The sequence below is a fragment of the Mesoplodon mirus genome (assembly GCF_964341445.2).
Source record: "Mesoplodon mirus genome assembly, chromosome: 9".
Classification (NCBI taxonomy): domain Eukaryota; kingdom Metazoa; phylum Chordata; class Mammalia; order Artiodactyla; family Ziphiidae; genus Mesoplodon; species Mesoplodon mirus.
In genome coordinates, this window is record NC_138985.1 from 68368483 (window position 1) to 68390916 (window position 22434).

General features: G+C 43.5%; 1 protein-coding gene across 1 annotated transcript in view; it reads left to right on the forward strand.

The window, feature by feature from the left end:
• Positions 1-5277: 5277 nt before the first annotated feature.
• CHN2 (chimerin 2) overlaps positions 5278-22434 on the forward strand; it is a 339445-nt gene continuing 322288 nt past the window's right edge. The window contains exon 1 of the mRNA XM_082633033.1: positions 5278-5701. Coding sequence (XP_082489159.1) covers positions 5653-5701 — 49 coding nt within the window. The 5' untranslated portion in view covers positions 5278-5652. The remainder of the gene's footprint in view (positions 5702-22434) is intronic.

The window sequence follows — 22434 nt, forward strand, 5'->3', positions numbered from 1 at the left end:
ACCCCAGGGCAAGAATGTAGTTTTCCTTTTATCTTTCTTCCCAGCATACTTTCTTCCTAGCATACTCCCTGACACATAGTGAGTGCTCAGTAAACATCACTGAGTGAAGTGGTGAATGCATAAATGAGTGAAAAGTTAGCAGAGAACAAATACATCTGATACTTTTATGAAAGCAAACTTCGATAGTGAAAGCATAAAGCCAGAGGTACCCCAGAAGACATGAAAAACAAACTCACTGCACACATTTGCCCAGAGTAGGCTTAGAGCTCTCTTCAGTTTAGTTTATCCTAGATTTCTCTTTGGACATAGAGGGTAGAAAAGATTTTTGTTATCTAAAATGTCAGGGAACAAAGCCAGAGGTGATCTGTGGAAGAATGCATATTCAATGAGTTTTTGAACTCTTTCACTGAATTTCTGAACTCTGATTTTTTTTTCCTTTAGAAAGAAAGAAAAGGCCTCATTTCTCTTTTTCTCTCTCAATACCTCTGTGTCTCTCTTCCTCCCCCCCTTCTCTCTCAAGTCAAAGAGGTTGTAGCTGACAGCTGTGCCATAAGTGTGTGCCTGATCTCCCAAGTTAAGTGGCAAACAGGGAAACTCGGTGTTACCCCGGACCCCTCCGCATCTCAGATTCAGGAACACTTGTGCTTGCGGCAAGTCGCCACTAGGGGTCCCCAGCGTCAGGCGGTGTGAACTGGGACTTGGGTAGACGAGACGGCCTCCTTTGTCTGCACCCCAGGTGTGGACTCCTTTTGTTCAGAGGCTGGGCTGCTACCTGCGGCATCTGAGCTGTCTGCTCCAGTCACCCAGCCCTGGGCTGCCTGCGCACCTCTTCGGAGGACGTGCACTGTTTCTCAGCTTCTGCCTTTAGTTACACCTGACGCTGCCCCGGAAGAGCCAGTGTTTTCTCTTTAACAGGACTAGGTATTTTTGCATTAGAAACACGGCTTAAACTGCAAAGGGAAATATTTCTCACTACAACAAAGAGTATTGTGTTGAGAAATTAATGGCAAAAGGACCCCTTTTCTATAGTAGAGTATTTGCCATAAAATATTTAAAGCTAGTTGACAAATAGCCCCACGCTTCTCCCGCGAATGCTGGCCCCTGGATTAATCTTGAAAATCAGGAATGTTTCATTCTATGCTTAGCACAGAGAAGAGGAATGACCTTCACAAACACCCCTGAGTGCCTGAAATGTGGGAGCCCAGCTCCAGCCACAACAGCCACATGCACCCTTCGGTGTTTTCACATCTGCCTTTAAACTTCAAAGGAAGGAACAGTAAAGCAAAAATAAACAAATTACAGTAACAGAAGAGCTACTCTGTAAACAATAAATTACAGGAGTTGTAACAGCTGGTGATGGGAGTGGGGGTGGGGGGAATGCAAACATTTGCCCCAAGGAAATTTACTCTTGTTTTCACCATCTTAGTTTTTCTTGTTCACAGCAAAATAGTGGGTCCTTAACATGCCCCTCAACTTTTTTGTGCTCCAGATGCGTCACTCATCACCTAGTTGCTCAGTGGTCACAGCTACTGATGTGAAAATTAATTGGTGCACATGAGAACCATTCATGGATTCATTTGTTCCTTGGTTTACTCACTTATTCCACAGATATCCACTGAGCACCTATTGTGTGTAAAGCATGGTAGAGACTACAAATGCCGGCCCGATGAGGATCCTACCCTCCAGGAAGCTTTTAATAAAGTAGGGAGGTCAAATATGTTCCACAATTGCGACCAAAGCAAGACAGAGCATCTGCCATTTGAGAGGTGCAGAGAAAAGACTATAGGAATTCAACAGAAAGAGAGCCGATTTCTGGCTTGGGGTTCAGGGTCGATTCCCCAAGAAGGTACATTCTTCTTGAACCTTCACAGTCTGTAGGAGGTCCAGCAGGGAGGGATGGGAAAAGGCCAGTGCCGGCAGCCCCAGCGGTTATGGGGTGAGGTGAGGCAGGGTTACGTTTGTGACAGGGACAACAGGAAATATGTTCGGAAAGGGAAGGTGGGAAGGCTTTAACTGCTAAGCTAAGCATGAATGCTAAGTTAAAACAAAATGGTAATTTTTAAGCCTAAATAGACTAAGTTATCAACAAGACTCCTTTCATCCCATAAGTACTTTACTGTTTGAAGAAAGAAGGTAGAAATATCTTTTAAAAATCCCTACTTCTCAAACAGACTTAAGATCTTTGTAGCACCAATATTCCCCTTTTTACCAGCAGATAGGCATTACCTAGAAATAATGCCGTACATGAGTGAATAAAATATATGAATGAATTTTCTTATTGCTTCATTTAGAGGAATGCTTTGGAAGGTCCACAAACAGGTTCCTGAGCCTACTGAGGAGGAGGTTAGCATCTTGTTTCCTCTACCTTCTGCTAATATATTGATATTAAACATTTTTGCAAGTAGCAGCGAGCCATTAAGCCTCTGAAACTATGTTGATAGTGAGCGATCATGCCTGCTGAGTTTTCTCTGTTGGTTATGACTTTAACAATTCAAGTTCTTGATTAACTTTCAGATTTTAGTACTGAACCTAGAGCTTCCCTTTTGTTCTTCAAAATAATGGACTTCAGAGTTTCCGTCCATCTCCTACCAATTAGCTAAGCCTCCCCAGTCATCCCATTTCTACTCAGCAAGCATATTCGTTGGTCTTGTATTCTTCTGACCTCTGGACCCAGTGGAAAGAAATTACTTTCCATCTTCTTCTCCTTTTGTACAGCACGGGGTGCCTTGGGGTGATGCCGTCACAGCAAGTGTCCCTCTGTCTCTTCATCTGTCAATCGGGAATAAAAACATAATCTACTTCACAGGGCCATGCTTTACTTTCTGTAACTAAGGACTGTAAGGCTCTATGAGGGTAAATATTATCATCCAAACTGCAGAAATAGAATTTGACATCCCTTTGTGAGACTTCTGAGTGATGAAACCTGTTGCATATTTCTTGATTTGGGACAAGGAAGATACCAACCTTGGGCCGAAGATGAGCATTTCCCCTGGTAGAACAAGTCACTGCTGATTAGTTATCTCCAGTTATCTCCAGATGCAATGGAGAAAGCAAACGTTGTTCAAATCATAGATTCCATCTTTCAAGTAAAAAATTTACAATCACTTATGGAGCACAAACTGTATGCCAGGTACCCTGTGACTTTACACATCTCATGTCATTTAATTTTCACAACGCCCTACGTTATCAGGAGTTTGGTTGGGGGTGGAGAAACTGAACCTCAGCAAATGTGAGTAATTTGCTCAAGGTCACACAGCTAATAAGTGGCAGAACCAGAGTTTGACTCCAGGTGTTGTCTCCTTCAAAGCCCAGAGGGAGACAACCCTACTAGGTGACATAGCCAAGTCAGACAGTCCACCAGCTAAAGATCTGGAGGGATACATAGATTACTAGTCAGAGAGGTAGATGATGCCTTTGATCAGAAGAACTCTGAAAAAAAACAGGAAGTTCTATTCTGACAGAGAGGTCAAGGTTGTGATGGGCCATATGTCCTTGAAGGGCTCCACATTAAGCTGCATCAAGGCTGCATTACACAAAGAAGAAGAAAAATAGAAGGGGGACGGAGTGGAGGTGCTTGAGTCTCCATATACCAGGCTGGGATGTTTCAAGTTCCATGTAGATGAGCGTCAGGAGGACTCAGTCCAATGTGACTGGAGAGTGCTCCAGAGCCCTCAGCTATTCTGCAAGCTGCATTAAAAACAAAACAAGGGCTTCCCTGGTGGCGCAGTGGTTGAGAGTCCACCTGCCGATGCAGGGGACATGGGTTTGTGTCCTGGTCTGGGAAGATCCCACATGCCGCAGAGCGGCTAGGCCCGTGAGCCATGGCCGCTGAGCCTGTGCGTCCGGAGCCTGTGCTCCGCAACGGGAGAGGCCCGCGTACCGCAAAAAACAAAACAAAACAAAACAAAAAGAGCCTTATTGGGAACATACACAGGGATGGCATCCTGGAGGGAATTAAAAAAAAAAAGTTTAAATCAACTAGAAAATGTGACATGGGCGCATACTGTGATAATTCAACATTTATTATTCACTGTGTGTTAGGTGCTTGGTTGAGGTGGACCCCCTAGGATTGGCTGCTGTTCCTGTGTCACTCCTGATAATTTTTAAATTGACTATGTCCTTTTAACCATGTTTTTAAAAATTGAACTACCACAATGTGAACAATTTCCACTTTGCTACATAATGAGAGTACTTTCATTCCTTTAATGTTTGCTTTTTCCTTTGAACTAACAATTTCTGTTCAAATTTCACAGTTTTCTGTGGCTTCAGGAATGAAAGAACCGATTACCCTGCTGGGAGTGTGAAATAGACTTAAAAAATCTGCATGATATTTCCTCCCAGTGAAATTAATTTAGGTTTAAATACAGGAGTAAAGTACACACCTTGTACCAGAGTCTCTTTCTCTCACACACCTGAGTAGTTCCTTATCCAGGAAGGGTACAATTGGACCTGCTGCTAAGTCTTCAGTCTTTTGTGAAGATCCTTTGCAAGACTGCAGTGTGAGAACCTCTTTTTCTTTGACACCCGGCTTTGTGTGGGCCTGATGACATATCTGGAACGTCTTTATTTCTTTGAAGGCCCATCTCAAAAGCCCAGTGGACCCGTCGGGCACTGGCCATGGCTGGGGTACTTAAGAGCAGCCGGATTGGCTTGCCGGGTGTTTTGAGGGTATTTTCGGAAACGCACCTTCTTGCAGGGCAGGAATCCTCAGCTCCAGAGCGACAAAGGACAGTTTGGAGGGGAGTGCAAGGAGCGCTCCACAGCCGCTCTGGCATCCCAGGCCCCCTTCCGCCTAGCATCGTGTCCTTAGTGACCTCGCCTTCGCCCTCTGGATCGCACCCCGGCTGTCTCGCTGCTCCCTAAGTCCGGCCGGGCGTCGCGAGTCCCGCCACCTTCCCCCACGCCCCACACCCGGTCGCCCTCAAACCTTTGGAGCCGCGCTGCGCACCGCAGCCATGCTCGCCCCGCGCCCCCCAGCGGCTTCCCCGGCACCTCGGGGTCCGGCTCCCCGGGCCAGTGTCGCCCCGCCCTGCAGCCCACAGCCTCCCCCTCCAGCCCCCGTCGCAGGAGCTGTCAAGCCCGCGGCAGCTGAACCAGCTCCCGAGCTCCCGCGTCTCCTCTCCTTCCTTTGTGTGCGCGCGAGCGGAGTTGGGGCGGAGGGAGAAGGGGGAGGTCGCTCTGTCTGTCTGTCTCCCGCCGCCTTTGCCCGGGCAGCTTGAAGTGCCGCCGGGGAGGCGGGAGCCGGGGGGAAGGGTGCGGGGAGCCGGCGGGGCGGCTCGGGGCCGCCCGGGCGCCCTGGTCCCAGCCGCGCTCTGGGGAGCGCGCACCGCAGCTGGGGCTCAGCTGGAGGCACGATTCGTCTGCTCCGGCCGCCCCTCGGCCTCCCTCCGCTCCCACCTACCCTCGACACTCGGAGAAAAGCGTGCGAAGGCGCCGAGAGTGACGGAAACCACAAATAAATAGCGGCGGCAGCAGCGCGTCATCTGGCGGAGCAGGAAGTGCAGGCAGAGTCCGGAGGCTGGTGCTTTTTGCGCGTCCCCAGGACTTTGCCATGGGCTGGGGGCCGCGGAGGCTGCGAGCTGCCGGGCCAGGACAGCGGCGGCGGCGTCCGCACCGCGGCTGAGCGAGTAGCGTCGCGCGGGGCGCGCGGAGATGGCAGCGTCCAGCAACTCCAGCCTGTCCGGCTCCTCGGTGTCCTCCGGTGAGTTTCAGCCCGTCGGGCGCGATTGCCCCGCTGGGTCTGTCGCCCGCTGCCCTCGCCCCGCACTCTGGGATGGAGAGAGCCTACCTGTGGCCGTCTTGCCCGCTCTCCCGGGGTGAGGGCAGGCGGCCGGTGTGACACTTGTTTGGCTGGCCAGCACCCTCGGTGCCCACAGCACCTCCGCGCCTGGCGTCTGACAGCGCAGAGGTGGGGGAGCGGGGCGCCCTTAGTGTGCAGACGCGGGGGTTCTGGGGATTTGGGGAGCAGCAGGCGAGAAGCGAACCGGGCAGGGGCGGGCTCGCACTTTCTGGCGCCGCTGGAACCCGGGCTGACGGGGCGGGGAAGGTTAGGGTGACGCTGGGCGCCCCGACCCGCTGGCTATGCGGTGCCTGCTCCGCGGGATGTCCAAATTCAAAGCAGTGGGGAGCAAACCCTCGCTTATCGCAGACTTGATTTTCTTTGTTTGTTTCAGAAATTAGCTCCGTGGAGACCCACGCTTGGGGTGTGGGTTTGAGATAGAGGTAATTCTTTTTCTGGTTCTGATCGAAGCGAGTTAGGGGACGCGAGGTCGAGCCCAGCCTCTGACAATTTGCCCCGTTTGCAAGTGTGCAAGTGTGTGTGTGTGTGTGTGTGTGTGTGTGTGTGTGTGTGTGTGTGTGTATGGGTATGTGACTTTCCTCTGTGGCCTCTTGGAATACGTTCTGTGATTTTACTTTCCAGGCATACATTTTTTTTTTTTCCAAGTGCGGCCGAGGAAGGGCTTCTTTCAGCTCTCCTACGTTGAACAGCGGGTCTAATTGAAGAGAAAAAATTGCTAATGAATCTGAAGGAGTAGGAATCAATAGAAGCAGACCCACTGGATTCTGAGCATGACAGGTTTCTAATCAGGATGATGCATTAGGTAGAATTCTTCTACCTGGCTAGTCATTGAAAACTTTAATGACAAACCCTAAAGGGTTAGGTGATAAGACATTTAGTGTAGTTTACAGTATTCAGGGGTCAAGAAGGTCTTGAAGTCCTAATGGAAATGCTTAATATATCAATATTGTATTAATTCCTATTGTGTGTGTGTTTTAAATTATTACCCCAAAATTAAACTCACAATGTTGGAGGCATTGGACAGCAAGCCAAGCATTAAGGAACCATATCTCTAGATGTGTGACTAATTAAATCATAAATGCAAGGTGATTTGACTACGGTGCAGTTGTGACGTGGAACAAGGTGATCACTTGAAAGCCATTTATTATCTTTTTTGGCAGGTTTTAGTTCCAGGGAAATAGCACTTCCTTTCTTGATCACTGCCAACTAATGAAAAGCACAGTGTTGTTATGTGTACGATGTAGCTGAAGTTTCTGGTAGTAGCAACCAATGGGGCAGAACAGTCGTATCTTATTAGGAGCAGCAACAAGTTGACCGCCTGTGGTTTTAATTCTGAGAACTCAGCAAATGCTACAGCTTATTTTTAGTACCCCCAAACCACTGCTGCTGCTTTTCAATTCATTTTGGTTGACTAACATTGAATTTAAAACACAGTGATGTTAGCTTATGATTAGCATATGGTTATCCCTCTCGGAAAATGGCCCACAAGAAAATGAACTGGTGGGGGAGAGGTGATGAAGGGAGAGAAGAAAGGATAAAGGACAATAAGGCAGTGTTATCACATGATTTACTGATGGTATAAATTACAGGTGCTGTGGCATCTGAATTTTCAGATCTTGATGAAAGATCTCCTTAAGCTTAAGGAATGTTATTGAAAAACCTAACTGAGCCTTAGGAAGAATACATGGGTTTGAAGCAGCACAGTATAAGCTTTAGATGATGTTAATTGCTTTGTAGATAGAATAGAGATGCTTCTGATGGTTCTCTTTTCTGCTTTCGTTACCACTGTTTTAAATCCTAATGGAAACTGGAAAATTATGCAAAAGCTTAAATTCAAAAAGTGGACAGAGGTACTTTTTTTGGTATGACTCAGCCATGGGCCATGAGCTTATATTGGCTAATTCACCAATTAATCAGGCACTTTGTCTTGAAAAATTTGAGAGCCAGAATTCTCTTTTTAAGCTCACCATCGTGTGGATCATGAATAATTCAGGTGACACAAGCAATTCACACCTGTGGGAGGTGTTGGGCAGGAAAGAATAGAGCCTGTTTGTGGTGGCAGCTGGGTTCTCTCAGGCAAAGGCCAGAGCCTGAAAAATTAGGACACTCCATCAATCTATTAATCACCGTTTTGGAGGGCCTACCATGTGCCAGGCAGTAAGTTATAAGCCTCAGATTCAAGGAGGTTAAGTGAGGAAGATAATTTAAAGGATTCCTTCTCGTTCTGAAGTTCTGGGATTATTGTCCTTGTGTTTGGCTCCAGCAGTGGGTAACTTGGGGTAAGTTATTTAACTTCTCCAAGCCTCAATTTCCTCATCGCTAAATGAGACTGATGCTAATAACAGGAACTATTTCATAAGAATGTCATAGGGATTAAGTGAGATACCGTGTATAGAGCGTTTAGCACAGGGTGTGGCACTTAATAAGTGCTTGGTGTGAACAAAGTTTGTTCCTTGGAGGAATGAAAAAGAAAGCTCTCTCTGACTCAGACTTTAGGTACAGAAGTAAGTCCAACACACATCAAATCTGCCTCTTACATTGCATGTTAAGTTTGGTCTTGAGGTTTGAGCTCCAGTAAACAAGCATTTATTAAGTTTCTTTTAGGTTTCAGGCATAATCCCAAGTGTATGGATTAGAAAAATGCATCAAGATCCTTTCCCTCTCTATCCAGCAGCAGAGATGGACAAGCAAATAGCAATCTATGTTCCATTTTGATAAAATAAATTATGGGGAGGAGAGTGCAGGGAAGAGAGTGATGACCTCAGTTGTGAGGGGTCAGTAGGGGTGACATATGAGTTGAGCCTTGAAGGATGAGTGGAATGTTTTCAAAAAGCAGAGCGCGGGAAAGGCATTTCAGGAACAGGTAAGATCTTAGGCAAAGGTCTGGAGATAGGGAAGTTCATTGCCTAATTTTCAACTCCCTTCTTAGGGCTATTGACCCGTTTTCTTGGTGGTTCCTCTTCTCTGGACAGTTGTGCTTATAGGCCCATCAGCAGCCTCATGCACAGAGCTACCAGATCACTCACCTTTGGTGCCGATATAGGACGCTTTCTTTCTGCTCAGGTAGCAATGGGTTTAATGGCACAGCTCTCCAATACCTTAGGACATACTTGGGCAATTGAACACTGAGAAAGGAACGGTTGATTCTTTAGTGTCCAGGATATGGAGAGGTGAACTTGAATAGAATACCATGGGTTAAACCTCTCTTAGAGGAATAGCCTCTATTCCTGGGAGGTTTAGGTTTGGATAGATTTGTGTGAAGAGTAAAAATCTAATAATTTACTCATATTAAGCTCAAAATTATCTGATTTTCCTGAGAATATGTTCTTGCCTGCTGTTGTTGGACCACATTACCAGCTGAGACACAACAGATGAAATAATCAGGTTAAAATTAATTTTTAAATACATTTTCTGAGAACTCTTTAGAAATTTATTGCTGAAATATTCAATTATGTGTAAAAGAAATTGCTTTGGGACTTCCCTGGTGGCACAGTGCTTGAGAGTCTGCCTGCTGATTCAGGGGACACGGGTTTGTGCCCCGGTCCGGGAGGATCCCACATGCCGCGGAGCGGCTAGGCCCGTGAGCCATGGCCACTGAGCCTGCGCATCCGGAGCCTGTGCATCCAGAGCCTGTGCTCCGCAACGGGAGAGGCCACAACAGTGAGAAGCCCGCATACCACACACACAAAAAAAAGAAATTGCTTTGCCTTTGTTTTAATGATAACTGCTGGTGATTAAATTTCACAGTCACCTAGGTTGGCAGGAAGGTTTGATTACCTGTTTTATTTTAAATCAGGGGGAAAAACATCCCTATCCATAAGTTTTTAATCTAGCCTGTGGTACTTGATTATATTCTGAAATAAACAGTGGTTGACTTGCAAAGTACTTTTCTTAATAATCATGAATTAGATTTGCTTTTATAATTGAAATAAGAACTTTTTGCATATTAGTCATGTGATCACCAAATGGATAATTTCACAAAGTAACGAAAAAAATCAACTCAAGTAAAGTAATAGATAAAGAAGCTATGAGATGTTTTCCAGTAACTGAACAAAGTAAAAAATTAAATAATAAAGGGAATCCCGGGATAAGAAGTTGTTAAGATTTTGAAAACATAAACATACTGTATTATAGAAATGAAATCGACGGATTTTTGAAATTAAAATGCAAATAGAAAAAGGTAAAAATCAGTGTTATGTACAGAGTCATTGAAACCTTAACTGGGAAAAGAACATTCCTGAATGGATTGAGGGATTTATTTTTCCAGATTCTATACAACAGTAATTATGTGCCAGGCAAGTAATGCCATTTTCTGCTGTCAAACTGGTGTTGATCCTAGAAATGATAAATAGGAATTTTCATTACTTGTTACTGGTGAGTCACAACCAGCGGTATATACAAATCTTTCACATTCCAAGATGCAGAAGGCAAAATTGAACTACAGTAATGCTGGCAAGACTTACATACGTGTAATTAGAAACTCCATGGATCCAATACTACAAAACAGGGTATCTTTGTTGAAACAGACATTCACACTGAGAAGTCTTCTAGTCCTTTAGACTTCAGAAATATTCAATTACGTGTAAGCAAAATATCTTTACCTTTGTTTTAGTGATAACTCCTGGCAATTTAATTTCAGTCACCTAGAACGGCAGGAAGATTTGATCACCTTTATTTGAAATCCTGTGCACAAAAAAATTGCGATTTCAAAAACATTGCAAATTTTTTAAAAATCACAATCTAAAAGTTAATCCCCTGAGAGAAATCATTCACTCAGATGAAGAATATTGTTTTTTGCTGTTTTTCTGGTGATCTTTCCACATCTTATTTTAACTTATTAGATTTTCACTGTACTTTGTGGTACCTGAGATGAACCCAGTGATATAAAATCTGAGAGAAAAGGAGGCTCTTCTTAAGCATGGCAGCTTGTTTGCAGTGTTTGACAAAGGCCCACTGATTTGTGTACTTTTGTTAAAACTCCAGATGCTCCCCCCACTCCCACTATCCCTATGAAGAGTTTTGAATGACCTTGACATTTGTTCAACTTTTGGGGGATGCAAACCCCAGGTATTTTCTGAGGCCAGTCTCTGTGGGGTTTAACTGAACAATGTGTTCTTTGCACTGCCTCCTGGGGCTTGGCCCGAGTGTCAGTCCTGCTGAGGGCCGTCTGCTGCTCTGCAGGGTCTCCTGTTTTCACACAATGGTGAAAATAACCGGACATTAGGGTTGGAAAACCTGTACATGAGCAGTGTCATCTTGGTGTGGTTTGGGAAAGCGTTTTCTGCCAGAACGTTAAGATTCCTGCCAAGATAGTTAGATATAAAGAAAGAGAAAGGAACTGAGTGATAGACATAAGATTAATAGCACCCAGCTATCATTCACCCATGATTTATCTTTTATGAATGTATTCACATTTCATGGCTCCTAAAATATGTCATTGAATTTTCAAAATGAATGGCTGGCTTGCCTGCCTCCCCCCCCCCCTCTCTCTTTCTTTCTTTCTTTCTTTCCTTCTTTCTCCCTTTTGCTTTTCTCATCAGTTATTATGTTGGTCAGATTTCTATTTAGAGATGTTTTCAGAAACCCTGCCTTTGGTCTACTTTACTGTTAATAGTTTCCCAGTCCTCCAAGCACCTTGCTGCTTCTCCTTCCACTTGCTCAGTGGGAAAGACAGCTACTGTCCTCACATGGATTCTGGTCAGAGTCTCAAGATAGACGCCTCCATCTCTGATGCAGGCTGGTGGGTGTGACAGAGCACACTCATGTGTCTCAAAGTTACAAACAAAAGCAGAGGTTTATTTAAAGTTTCCATGACTAGAGGAAAACCCAGTTGGAATGTGCTGAACCCACATGCAGTCTGCTCTGCCAGGGGGCCCGTGTGGCTGTCCATTGGGGTCTGAGGCTGAAGATGCCATGTGTGCACTGGGGGAGAACCATCCACCAGTTGTTTGTACAAATAACCTGCTTCTTCCCTCATTTATTACTAATTGAACACCTTCGTGGGGACCAATCTTCTAATATAGTCTTTACAGTATGGCCTAATGACAGCATGGCCTTGCTTCAGCAGTTTGGCCTGTCAAAGTCACCCAACTTCAGCCCATTCACAGTATCACCTCCACAGTTTAAAGTGTTATTTTCAATCATCCAATGTCTGAGTTCCCAAAGACATTCTCTAAGAAAGGTGTTCAGTTAATAACCTTATTTAAAATGTCATCATCACCTCAGGTCAGAGGGGACATTGATCAGATTCCTGGAATTGAGATATCGCCCACTCACTATGCAGGCCGCCAATCACCCCATGCCTTTGGTGGGCCTGTGGAGGAGAGCATTTTGTCGAGGAGAGAGGCTGGATGCCAGTTGCCTGGCATAACCAAATAGATCTGAATTGATACAGCCACTATGGAGAACAGTGTGGAGGTTCCTTAAAAAACTAAAAATAGAACTACCATATGACCCAGCAATCCCACTACTGGGCATATACCCTGAGAAAACCATAATTCAAAAAGACACATGCACCCCAATGTTCATTGCAGCACTATTTACAATAACCAGGTCATGGAAGCAACATAAATGTCCATCGACATGAATGGATAAAGAAGATGTGGCATATATATATATATATACATACATACAATGGAATAATACTAACTCATAAAAAGGAATGAAATTGGGTCATTTGTAGAGATGTGGAAGGAGCCTTTCATACAGAGTGAAGTAAGTCAGAAAGAGAGAAACCAATATCATATATTAATGCGTACATGTGGAATTTAGAAAAATGGTACTGAATAACCTATTTGCAGGGCAGGAATAGAGACGCAGATGTAGAGAATGGATGGGTGGACACGGGGGAAGGGGAGGGTGGGATGAATTGGGAGATTAGGATTGACATATATACACTACCATGTGTAAAATAGGTAGCTAGTAGGAACCTGCTATATAGCACAGGGAGCTCAGTTCTGTGACCTAGATGGGTGGGATGGGGGGTGGGTGGAGGGAGGTCCAAGAGGGAGAGGATATATGTATACATATAGCTGATTCACTTCGTTGTACAGCAGAAACTAACACAACATTGTAAAGCAATTATACTCCAATGTAAAAAAAAAAAAAAAAAGAATCAAATAGACCTGGAGAAACAGTCTGCTTCCTTGAGCTGGGGAGAGATCCCACCTTCTGAAATGTGTCTTCGTTAGATGTTGTAGGAAGAGCCATAAACGTGGAATCAGAAGATTCCAGACATTTAAACCTTTAACCAGGAAATTTAAACCCTTAGCCAGGGCACCTACAACTTTTACCAAAGCCATTAAATCCTCTGTCAGAGCCCTTAAGCCCTTAACCAGGACCCTTAAACCATTAACCAAGGCCCTTGAACCCTTTACCAAGGCTCCTAAACCCTTAACATAGGCACTTTAACCAGATACTTAACCAAAGCAACTAGCTAGCTATGTGGTCTTTGGTGAAGTTAGCCCCTCTGAGCCTTAAGTGCCTCGCTGCAAGCTGCAGTTGTGAGAGTCTGTTTCCGGAGCTGAGATGAGCATCGACAGAGGTGATAGAAGCATCCCCTCTGCAGACCTGGCCAGCACGCCTGCTTATTAGAGGCCAGTTCTCTTTTCCCTGTCTCCTTCCCTTAATGTCTCTGAGCCTCAGTTCTCTTGGCTGTAAACCAGAAATAGTGATATCTGACAAATTTATCCCATGGGGTTGTCATTCCTGAAGTACTGTTCGGGAAAATGCGTAGTAAACTGTAAAAGCAACTAACAGTACTGAATGGCTGCTAAGTGTCATTCTGTTTACATTATCTCACACAATTTTCGCAATATTTCCCTGAGGTAGACATTATGTCCCATTTTTGTAAACAAAGAAATAGGTTCAGAGAGGTATGGGGCTTGGATTTGAGGTGACAGGATTAGAGCAAAGTCTTCCTAATTTCAAAGATCATGCTTTTCCCTCTTGAAACATAAGGGGTTGGTTCGTTTCTATCTATTTACAGAGTTGCTGACATTAGAGTTTACCACTGAAATCCATGCTCATGGTTGACAGAGAAAATACAGTTACATACTTGTGCTTTATTTTGTTGCCCTCAGTAGTTAGCCAGACCCTCACCTCAGTCTGACCAAAGCTTATTCTCCCAGCAATACGAACTGGGCGGTGTTACCAAGTCATTACTCTTCAGAGTGAACACCCAGGATATTGGACTTGTGAGTATCTATACTTGAGAATAGTCTTGCAAGGTGAAGGGTATATAGGTATCCATTGTACTATTCTTGCAACTTTTCTAAAGGTTTGAAAATTTTCTCAGTGAAAGAAAAAAATAAGGCAAAAAAAGAAAAGTACTGCTTAGCATTCAGTTGATTTTCTTCACTGGCATTTCAAAAGCATTCCATTTTGTGTGAGCATATCAAGTCCTGTTATCATCTCATGAAACTCCCAGATTCTGAATCCTCAGGCAGCAGAATATCTATTTCTTAGCTTCTATCTTAAGTGAAAGCATAAAGGAGCTGAAATTACAGAAGCAGTTCAGGCAGAGCACACACAACAATTTCTGCCTGAGAATTGTTGGGTTTTTTCTCCCGACCTGGATTGACTTGACATTTCACTGTAGGTTTGGACCAAAGAGGGACCTTGGAGGTTGTTTAGAAGATGCCAGCATAGTATAAGCAAGAGAATCAGGGTCCAAAGAACTCCAGGAACTGCCCAGTGCCACTCACCTAGTTGGTGGTGGGACTAGAGCTGAACTGTAGTCTAGGACCCACGTTTCCAGAACATCATTCTCCATCCTCCTTCCTGGCTCATCCTAAAGAGTAGTTATCATCCTTAGAGAACTTCTCGCAGATGTTTTTTCCATCTGGCTTCGTACAGGCTGTTCTGTTTAATTATTTAATATTTTCAACAAAGAAGTCATAAAGTGCTTTGTATGTTAAATAGACATTAGAACTCAAGGCTGTTGTGTCAACAGAGACAGAGACTTAAGTGGTCTGGTGTCTGCCCTAACTGTATATAGCTATGCTGTCCAATACGGTAACCACTAGCCACATGTAGCTATTTAAATTTAAATTAAAAACATTCATTTCCTCAGTTGTAGTAGGCACATTTCAAGGGCTCAGTAGGTACACATGGTACCACTGTGGTACCTAGTGGCTACCATATTAGGCCACACAGAAATAGAACATTTCCACCATTCCGCAGAAGATTCTATTGGGCAACACTGGTAGACAGGGTATGAAGTTCTAAGGGACTTTACTAATGTAAAATTAATTAGCTAAGGATAGAAAATTTGATAAAATGTTCTACCATTCTTGTGTTTGCTCCTTGTGCTGCTTGGGTTGGATTGTACTAATTTTGCAAATTGGTTTTTTGTAAGTAATTTTTTCATAACTTTGAGGCAAACTGTGGAATGACAGCTAGAATATAATGTTGGGGAGAGTAATTAAAATGTTGATAAACACTGCTAGTCCTGAAGTTTGATTCAAGCTTTTTAAAAAATGGTCTGCAGTTTCCTTAATGGCAGCTCCATTTCTTTTTGAAATAAACCCACAGTGAGTTGTAATTTCACCCTCAAAGAGGAAAAAAATGCCATATCCAGAAGAAGTTTGGATCTTATAACTGCATTTCTTCCCCAAAATTATAAAGAAAATAGGGAAATTGTGAATGTGTGGACTGAGGTTGCTAGTGGCATACCTAAGCTATGCTATTTAAAAGAGAGATTTTCTGCCAACTTGGCCATCAGCAAACCGTTTGCCTAGAAGTATTTTGCTTCTGCAAAAGCCCACATACAGGGCAAAGAAAATGCACTGGTTTTTGGAAAATAAAGTTAGCTTTTGGAATTTTCAGCACATTTACTTGGGGGCAAATGCATGCATATAAGATGCAGGAACATGACAGTTCCTACGAAAAGGAAGCTGCCCTCCTTGAACTTCTGTTACCATCTTCAAGTGGAACAAAGAAATGGAAAGGTGGAGGGTATCTTTCAGGTGTCAAGCAACTGTCAAGAAAGAGGTGGATGTTGAGGCCACTGGCCTCAGAAACCACACTAGCCAGAAGCCTGTGGCATGAATGCTTGTTCTTTGTGTGTGTGTGTGTGTGTGTGTGTGTGTGTGTTACACGGGCCTCTCACTGTTGTGGCCTCTCCCGTTGCGGAGCACAGGCTCTGGATGCGCAGGCTCAGCGGCCATGGCTCACGGGCCCAGCCACTCCATGGCACGTGGGATCTTCCCGGACCGGGGCACGAACCCGTGTCCCCTGCATCGGCAGGCGGACTCTCAACCACTGTGCCACCAGGAAAGCCCAATGCTTGTTCTTTATTGATATAACTCAGATCACAGATTTCAGGCAGTATGAATCACAGAATCACTTGGGTGATAACCTTACATAGTTCTTTTCTCTTCAGAGGCCCAGTACCTAGATTTCATCATGCCCCATCATTGCCCTGAGGACTACCCTCAGTCCTGGCTGAATACTATCTTCTTCAAGGAAAGGAAACCTAGCACTTCTTAGTTATTTCACATAATGCCACTCTAACAATGTAAAGTGCTTTTTCTTAAATAATTTTGTTTCCAAGGAATAAACCTGAGAAAGATCAATTTTGGGGCAGCAAGTAAGCAGGAAGCAGGGAGCATGGTTTTGGGGGTAAATCTTCTGCAGCATCTACTAGAGTGTGAGGGCTGCAACACTGACCTGTAAGGGTCTTCTCAAGACCTAGACCTGCACTGTCCAATATGGTAGCCACCTGGGCAATTTAGCCCTTGAAATGTGGCTGGTCTGAGATGGGCTGCAAGCTAAAATACACACCAGAATTGAAGGCTTCGTACAAAACAAAAAGAATGTAAAATGTCTCATGAATAACTTCGTTATATTGATTATATTTTGAAATGATAACATTTTTTGGATATTAGGTTAAAGAAAACATATTTTAAGAAACTTATTTTAAAATGTTTAACGTAGCTGCCAGAATATTTAAAATTACATATGTGGCTCACATTATATTTGGATTAGACAGCACTGGTCTGGACAACTCCAGTGAGAATGTTCTAGCCTTTCTCACAGAATCTACCATACAAAACCTGCTGCTTGGCTCAGTGACTCTCATGGTTGCCGTCCTGTCCACTTTCCAAGCCAGAAACTTACCCTCCCCCCCCACCCCCCAGGTCCAGTTCAGCCCTGATTCTTAAGTCCCTGTTTTGGATTAGTCTCAGACACTGAGAGACGTCCTTCATTTTTCTGGGTCTGTACAGTGACTTTGAAATGAAATACTATAGAAAGGGACTGACTGGGAGTTTCATCAGATTCTTGTTTATATAGGTTTTGTGCTTTGTTTTTTGTTTATTTTTGGTTTTTGCTTCATGATAGTTCTAGACTTTACATATTTACTTGTGAGTTTTATGTATACCCCTCTTTCCAAAGAAAGCCTGCCGTGCGATAATGCTATGAAGTTGGAAAGAGAAGCTGAGAGAATAAGGAACACATTTTCTCTTGACCTGAAGCTTCTTGCCATGAGTATGCATATGTGTGTACACGCATGTACACGTGTGGTATATGTCTGTATGTGTATATGTATACACAGAAAGCCAAAGTGGATTGGGTTTCAAACAAAAGTTATTTCCCACCAAATGTATGTTAATATCAAGGGAAGTGAAAAGTCAAGCCTAGCATTACTTTCGGTAATGAAAAAATGCACTTGGGATTTTGCTAATGATGTGTAGATATTAATACACATAATTTGGCTGCCTAATATTGATTTAAGTTGCTCATTCAAATTCATTTTATTACAGAAAAATTAGCCGTTTTGTTCTACAGTGTTTGTCCCTGCAGACAGTGAGACTGTAAAACTGTGTTTATTGGGTAAATAATACTATTTTGCTGACTTTCACATGCAAAGAGAGCATTATGATGTCTCCTTCAGGAAGTGCTGTGAGCAGTTAGGTTCTCGTTGGGGGTCTGGTGAGTTCAATCCGGGTGTCCTCTGGTTATCTCCCTCGTGATCCATATCTAGGGTTGAAGGTACTGTCAGTAACCTGGGCACAGAGGGTTTTTTTTCTTATGTGATGTTAATATGCCTGAGGGTTGAACTTTGTCCCTGTGAGAGCCCTGTGCTTGTTTTAAGCAACCAAACTAACCCACGTGCTTTTTTTTTTTAAAAGCAAATGTGAGTTCTTCCTCAGAGGAAAAAGCAATTGACAGTGGCTTTGTCAACTCTCTTGAAATAATATCAGGTTCAGATTAGGAGCATAACCACAGCAAATCCTAGGGAATTATGAACGGAAGACATGATTTGGAACTAGACAATGTAATTTGTCACAAGAACATAATAATTGCCACCATACTTATTTGGTTCTATATTCTAACCCCAGGAATAACACTAAGGGGTATTTTGTAAAAATGCACAGCAGTCTTTCAGGGAAGAGATGCCCTGCAGATATCTTATTTTTCATAAATAACTGAGTGTAAATCTGTCATTCAGGAATTCATGTAAACATGTTTCTGAGAGCATATGTAGCTAGCTTGTGCTTCTTATAGTAATGAGTTCCATCCATTTTCTGTCCTCAGAGTGGACTTGTATTTCTTTTTATTGCTTTGAATGTAACTCTCTGAAACTTATTTTTAACATCCATTCTTAGGCTTTGTAAATAAATGTGGGTTCATTTGAACCCTGGGCTTCAAGGGTGATGTGTCATGTATAACTTGCTGTGAAGTTGGGGATCTGGCCCAAACACTAGCACCAATGGCTTTGTTAACTCGGCCCCCTCTGAATTTCCATTTTCTCATCCATAAAATGGGCTAATAATACTTGTTGTGAGAATCAAATGGGAATATGTTTGTAAAAGAAACTTGAAAATTTGTGAACAAAACATAAAAATCTCTGGTCTCATGAAGTTCCCATTCTAATAGATGCTCCATAGATTCCTTTCCTGGGTGATAAGTTGATCATCCAGAGTTCATGATCATCTAATATAACTGGAAAAATCTCTTCTAAATATATTATTTTGCTCTTCTTCAACAACCTTTCAAAATCTTGAAGCGTAATCCCACCAGTTTAGAATTTCTCCACTCAGTGTGAGACTTCACTGTGCATCCCATATTCCCATAAACATTTTAAATGAGCCTGGACAAATCTCTCATCCAAAGGCACATCACTGTTTATACTTTCCAATCCAGAGGAGTGGCTCTTTTATAAATCAAATTTGATGTAATAATCAATATATGCAAATGACTATCTGTAACAGACTTGCAAGTTACAAAGCACAGCAAGGTAACTCACATAAGGAGAGCTACCACCTAACCTAAAACACTTTATTCCCTTGCATCTTCCTGGGTTCTCTTCTCCCTTCTCCCTTCCCTCCCCCACCTTCTGTCTTCCTTTCTCTTTCTCTTACTTTCTTTCTTTCTTTCTTTCTTTCTTTCTTTCTTTCTTTCTTCCCTTCCTTCCTTCCTTCCTTCCTTCCTTCCTTCTTTCTTTCTTTCTTTCTCTCTTTCTTTTTTAATTGGAGTAAAATTGCTTTACAATGTTGTGTTACTTTCTGCTGTACAGTGAAGTGAATCAGCTATATGTATCCCTATATCCCCTCCCTCTTGGACCTCCCTCCCATCCCCCCCCATCCCACCCATCTAGGTCATCACAGAGGACTGAGCTGAGCTCCCTGTGCTATATAGCAGGTTCCCACTAGCTATCTATTTTACACATGGTAGAGTATTTATGTCAAATCTAATCTCTCAATTCGTCCCACCCCACCCTTCCCCACCATGTCCTCCCTCCAAAATAACCACTACTTTGAATTTCCTGCTTATTATTCCCTTGGTTTTCTTTCTTTAAATGATTTTATCACATATCACTAAAATACATGCTCCATGATGGTGGATATTTTTTGTCTGTTTTGTTCAGTCAATCCCCAGTGCCTAGAACTGTGTCTGGCATGTAGTAGACACTCAATAACTAGTTGTTGAGTAAATGAATATGTCAGTATCCCAAGTCTATCAAAGGAATGCCGCTATAGTCCCTCTTTTATCTCTTGTATGTAAATCAGCTCTGTAAGTGATGTAAATTCCATCACTGTTTCACATTAGCTGCATGCCTTTAATGATTTTTAGAAAATTAGTATTTTTTAAACTGATAATATAAGATTATTTGCATTTAGTTGCAATAGGAGACTCCCAGAAAAATTACATAGACTTTTCTGAACCAGGACTTGTTTTCAAACTTGATTTGTAGTTCACAAGCATTTTTCAGGAGTGAATAGTGAACACTCAAGGAACATAAGTAGTAAAGCTATAGTTCAACAGGGAGAGCTATAGAGAAATTTGTTTTAAACGGATAAAATATACGTGCTACAACAAGGATGAACCTTGAAAACATTATGCTAAGTGAAAGAAGCCAGCTAAGGAAGACCAAATACTGTATGATTCCACTTATGTGAAATGTCCAGAATAGGCAAATCATAGCGACAGCAAGTCGATTAGTTATTTCCTCCTGCTGGGAGGGTTGGAGGGAAACCAGAGTGACTACTGATGGGTATGGCTTTCTTTTGGGGGTGATGAAATTGTTCTAAAATTGATTGTGATAATGGTTGCACCTGTGTGTGATTACACTAAAAGTCATTGAATTGTACATTTGTAAAGAGGTGAATTGTAGGTGTGTAAATTATATCTCAGTAAACCCGTTATTTAAAAGAGGCCAAAAAAATTAATAGAATAGGCATGAGAGGGTGAAAAGACTGGAATATACTTAAAGATCATGTCTTTCCAGATAGAATGCTTGTAATCAGATAGGAGGCATTCACTCCAGTATTCACTGATATCTTTATCAGCACATGGAGGTACCTCTCCTCTTCCCATTTTTGTTTGCACATTCATCTTTTTCTGCTGCCAGCCTCCGATCTCCTGTAAAGGTTCCACAGAAACGTGTTCTCTGCGGCTGGTTTGCAGGGTCAGCTCTGCCTGCACTAGGCAGATACCTCCTTCCCCAGTGTCCCCTAAAGGCCACGGTGTCCTCCCTCCTCTGGCTGAAAAATGAGGGACAGCAGCAGGTCTCTGCTGATGCTGGACAAAGCAATTAATGCATTTCTCATGACTAGTTAATTAGATTTTTATGCAGCTTTTCAAGCCCTGGGCACAACTCTTACGCCCTCCAAGTGGAACGGCGGTCATCTGGGAACCAAGTGTCCCACTGTGTACGTGGTGCTGCTGACTTATCAGTGCAGTGATGCCACTCTTCCTCTCTTCCATGCCCCACTAGATGGATGCACGTGCAAACGTTTCCAAGGGTATCATCTGTTGGCTCTTTTGTTGTTTCTAATCGAAGAGCTGACGCCCTTTGATCATGTCAGATCACAGTATTGTACTGTAAATACTTTGTTAGAAAGACTAAAATATTACATGTGTGCAGCTGTCTCAGCTGTTCTGATAGCGCTTATTTTCACCCTGAACAAGTGAAGAAAAATGCATTTGATCAGATCAGATGTAAAATAGGAATATTACAAATATGAAATTTTCTAGAACCACCCTAGAGTTCACTACAATGAATCCAATCAATAAGCATTTTAAAAAGACCTGTTGGTTTTGAGTACCAGGTTGTTGTAGAAATCCTCCTTTCCCCACAAGTTTAGAGTCTCCTAGAGCAAGATAGGCTTCCCGTTGGTTGGAGGAATATCTGGCTCTGGTGGGGAGCTTATGGAGATAGAGACTGGCATCTTTGGAGAGCAGAGTCCCTGGGTCATCACTTCCGTGGGCAGGCTTCAATCTTCAAAGGCTTGTATGAATTTATAGGGTGACTGGCTCCCCTTCAACCTGTTCATGGCCTGTCCTCTTTCTTTCTCCCCATGGGAGGGCTAAGATGGGTACCCACACAAAATCCACATAAATACTCATTCAGGGGAGTGTGAAGGCAAAGCAGGTACGGAAACGTCTTCCTTAGTTCTTTCCTTAAGGTCCCATTTGCAGTATTTTCTTGGCACCCAGAGGGGGAAGTGGGTGTGGGCTACAGTGGATTTGTTGTTCTGTGTCCTCCCTCAGGGGAAATCTGGCTGCCCTGGGTCCCCTGCGACAACGTGGGCAAGGTATTGCGCCTTGTGCTGGCCTCTGCAGCTGCCCTCACGTCTCACCTCAGGTGTGGATTTTATACGTTGGTCCTCCTACTTGTTAATGTCCCTGGCCAAGCTTTCCCTAACAAAAGACACACTGTCCCTGGGACATCCTGTGCGTGTAATTTTTCTCATGCTGACACCACCATGCCTAGCACATTCACACTTCCTAACTTCCTGACTAGAACATTCCAGGGCGTGATTATTGCATGGGTTAGGATGCTTCTGCAGAAAACTCCCAGAGAAGTGGGAGATAGGGATACTATACACTGTGGCATTCCACTCTGTCTGCTTCTCTGCAGTTCTGTGGGCTCTCCCTCTTGGTGGATGGGCTCTGTCCTCAGCTTTGCTCTCCTTTTGGCGTCAAGATGACATCGGCAGTCCCTGGCATCACGTTTAGAGAGAGACAAGGGATAATATTTTCCTCCTGACTTGGTGGAAAGTAAGAACACCTGTCTCAGAAGCATTCCTCCCCCCAGCAGACTTCCCCTTGCCTCATTGGTCACAGTTTTGTCACATGCTCCTATGCGAGCCAATCACTGGCAAGAATAGGATTCCCATGGTAAA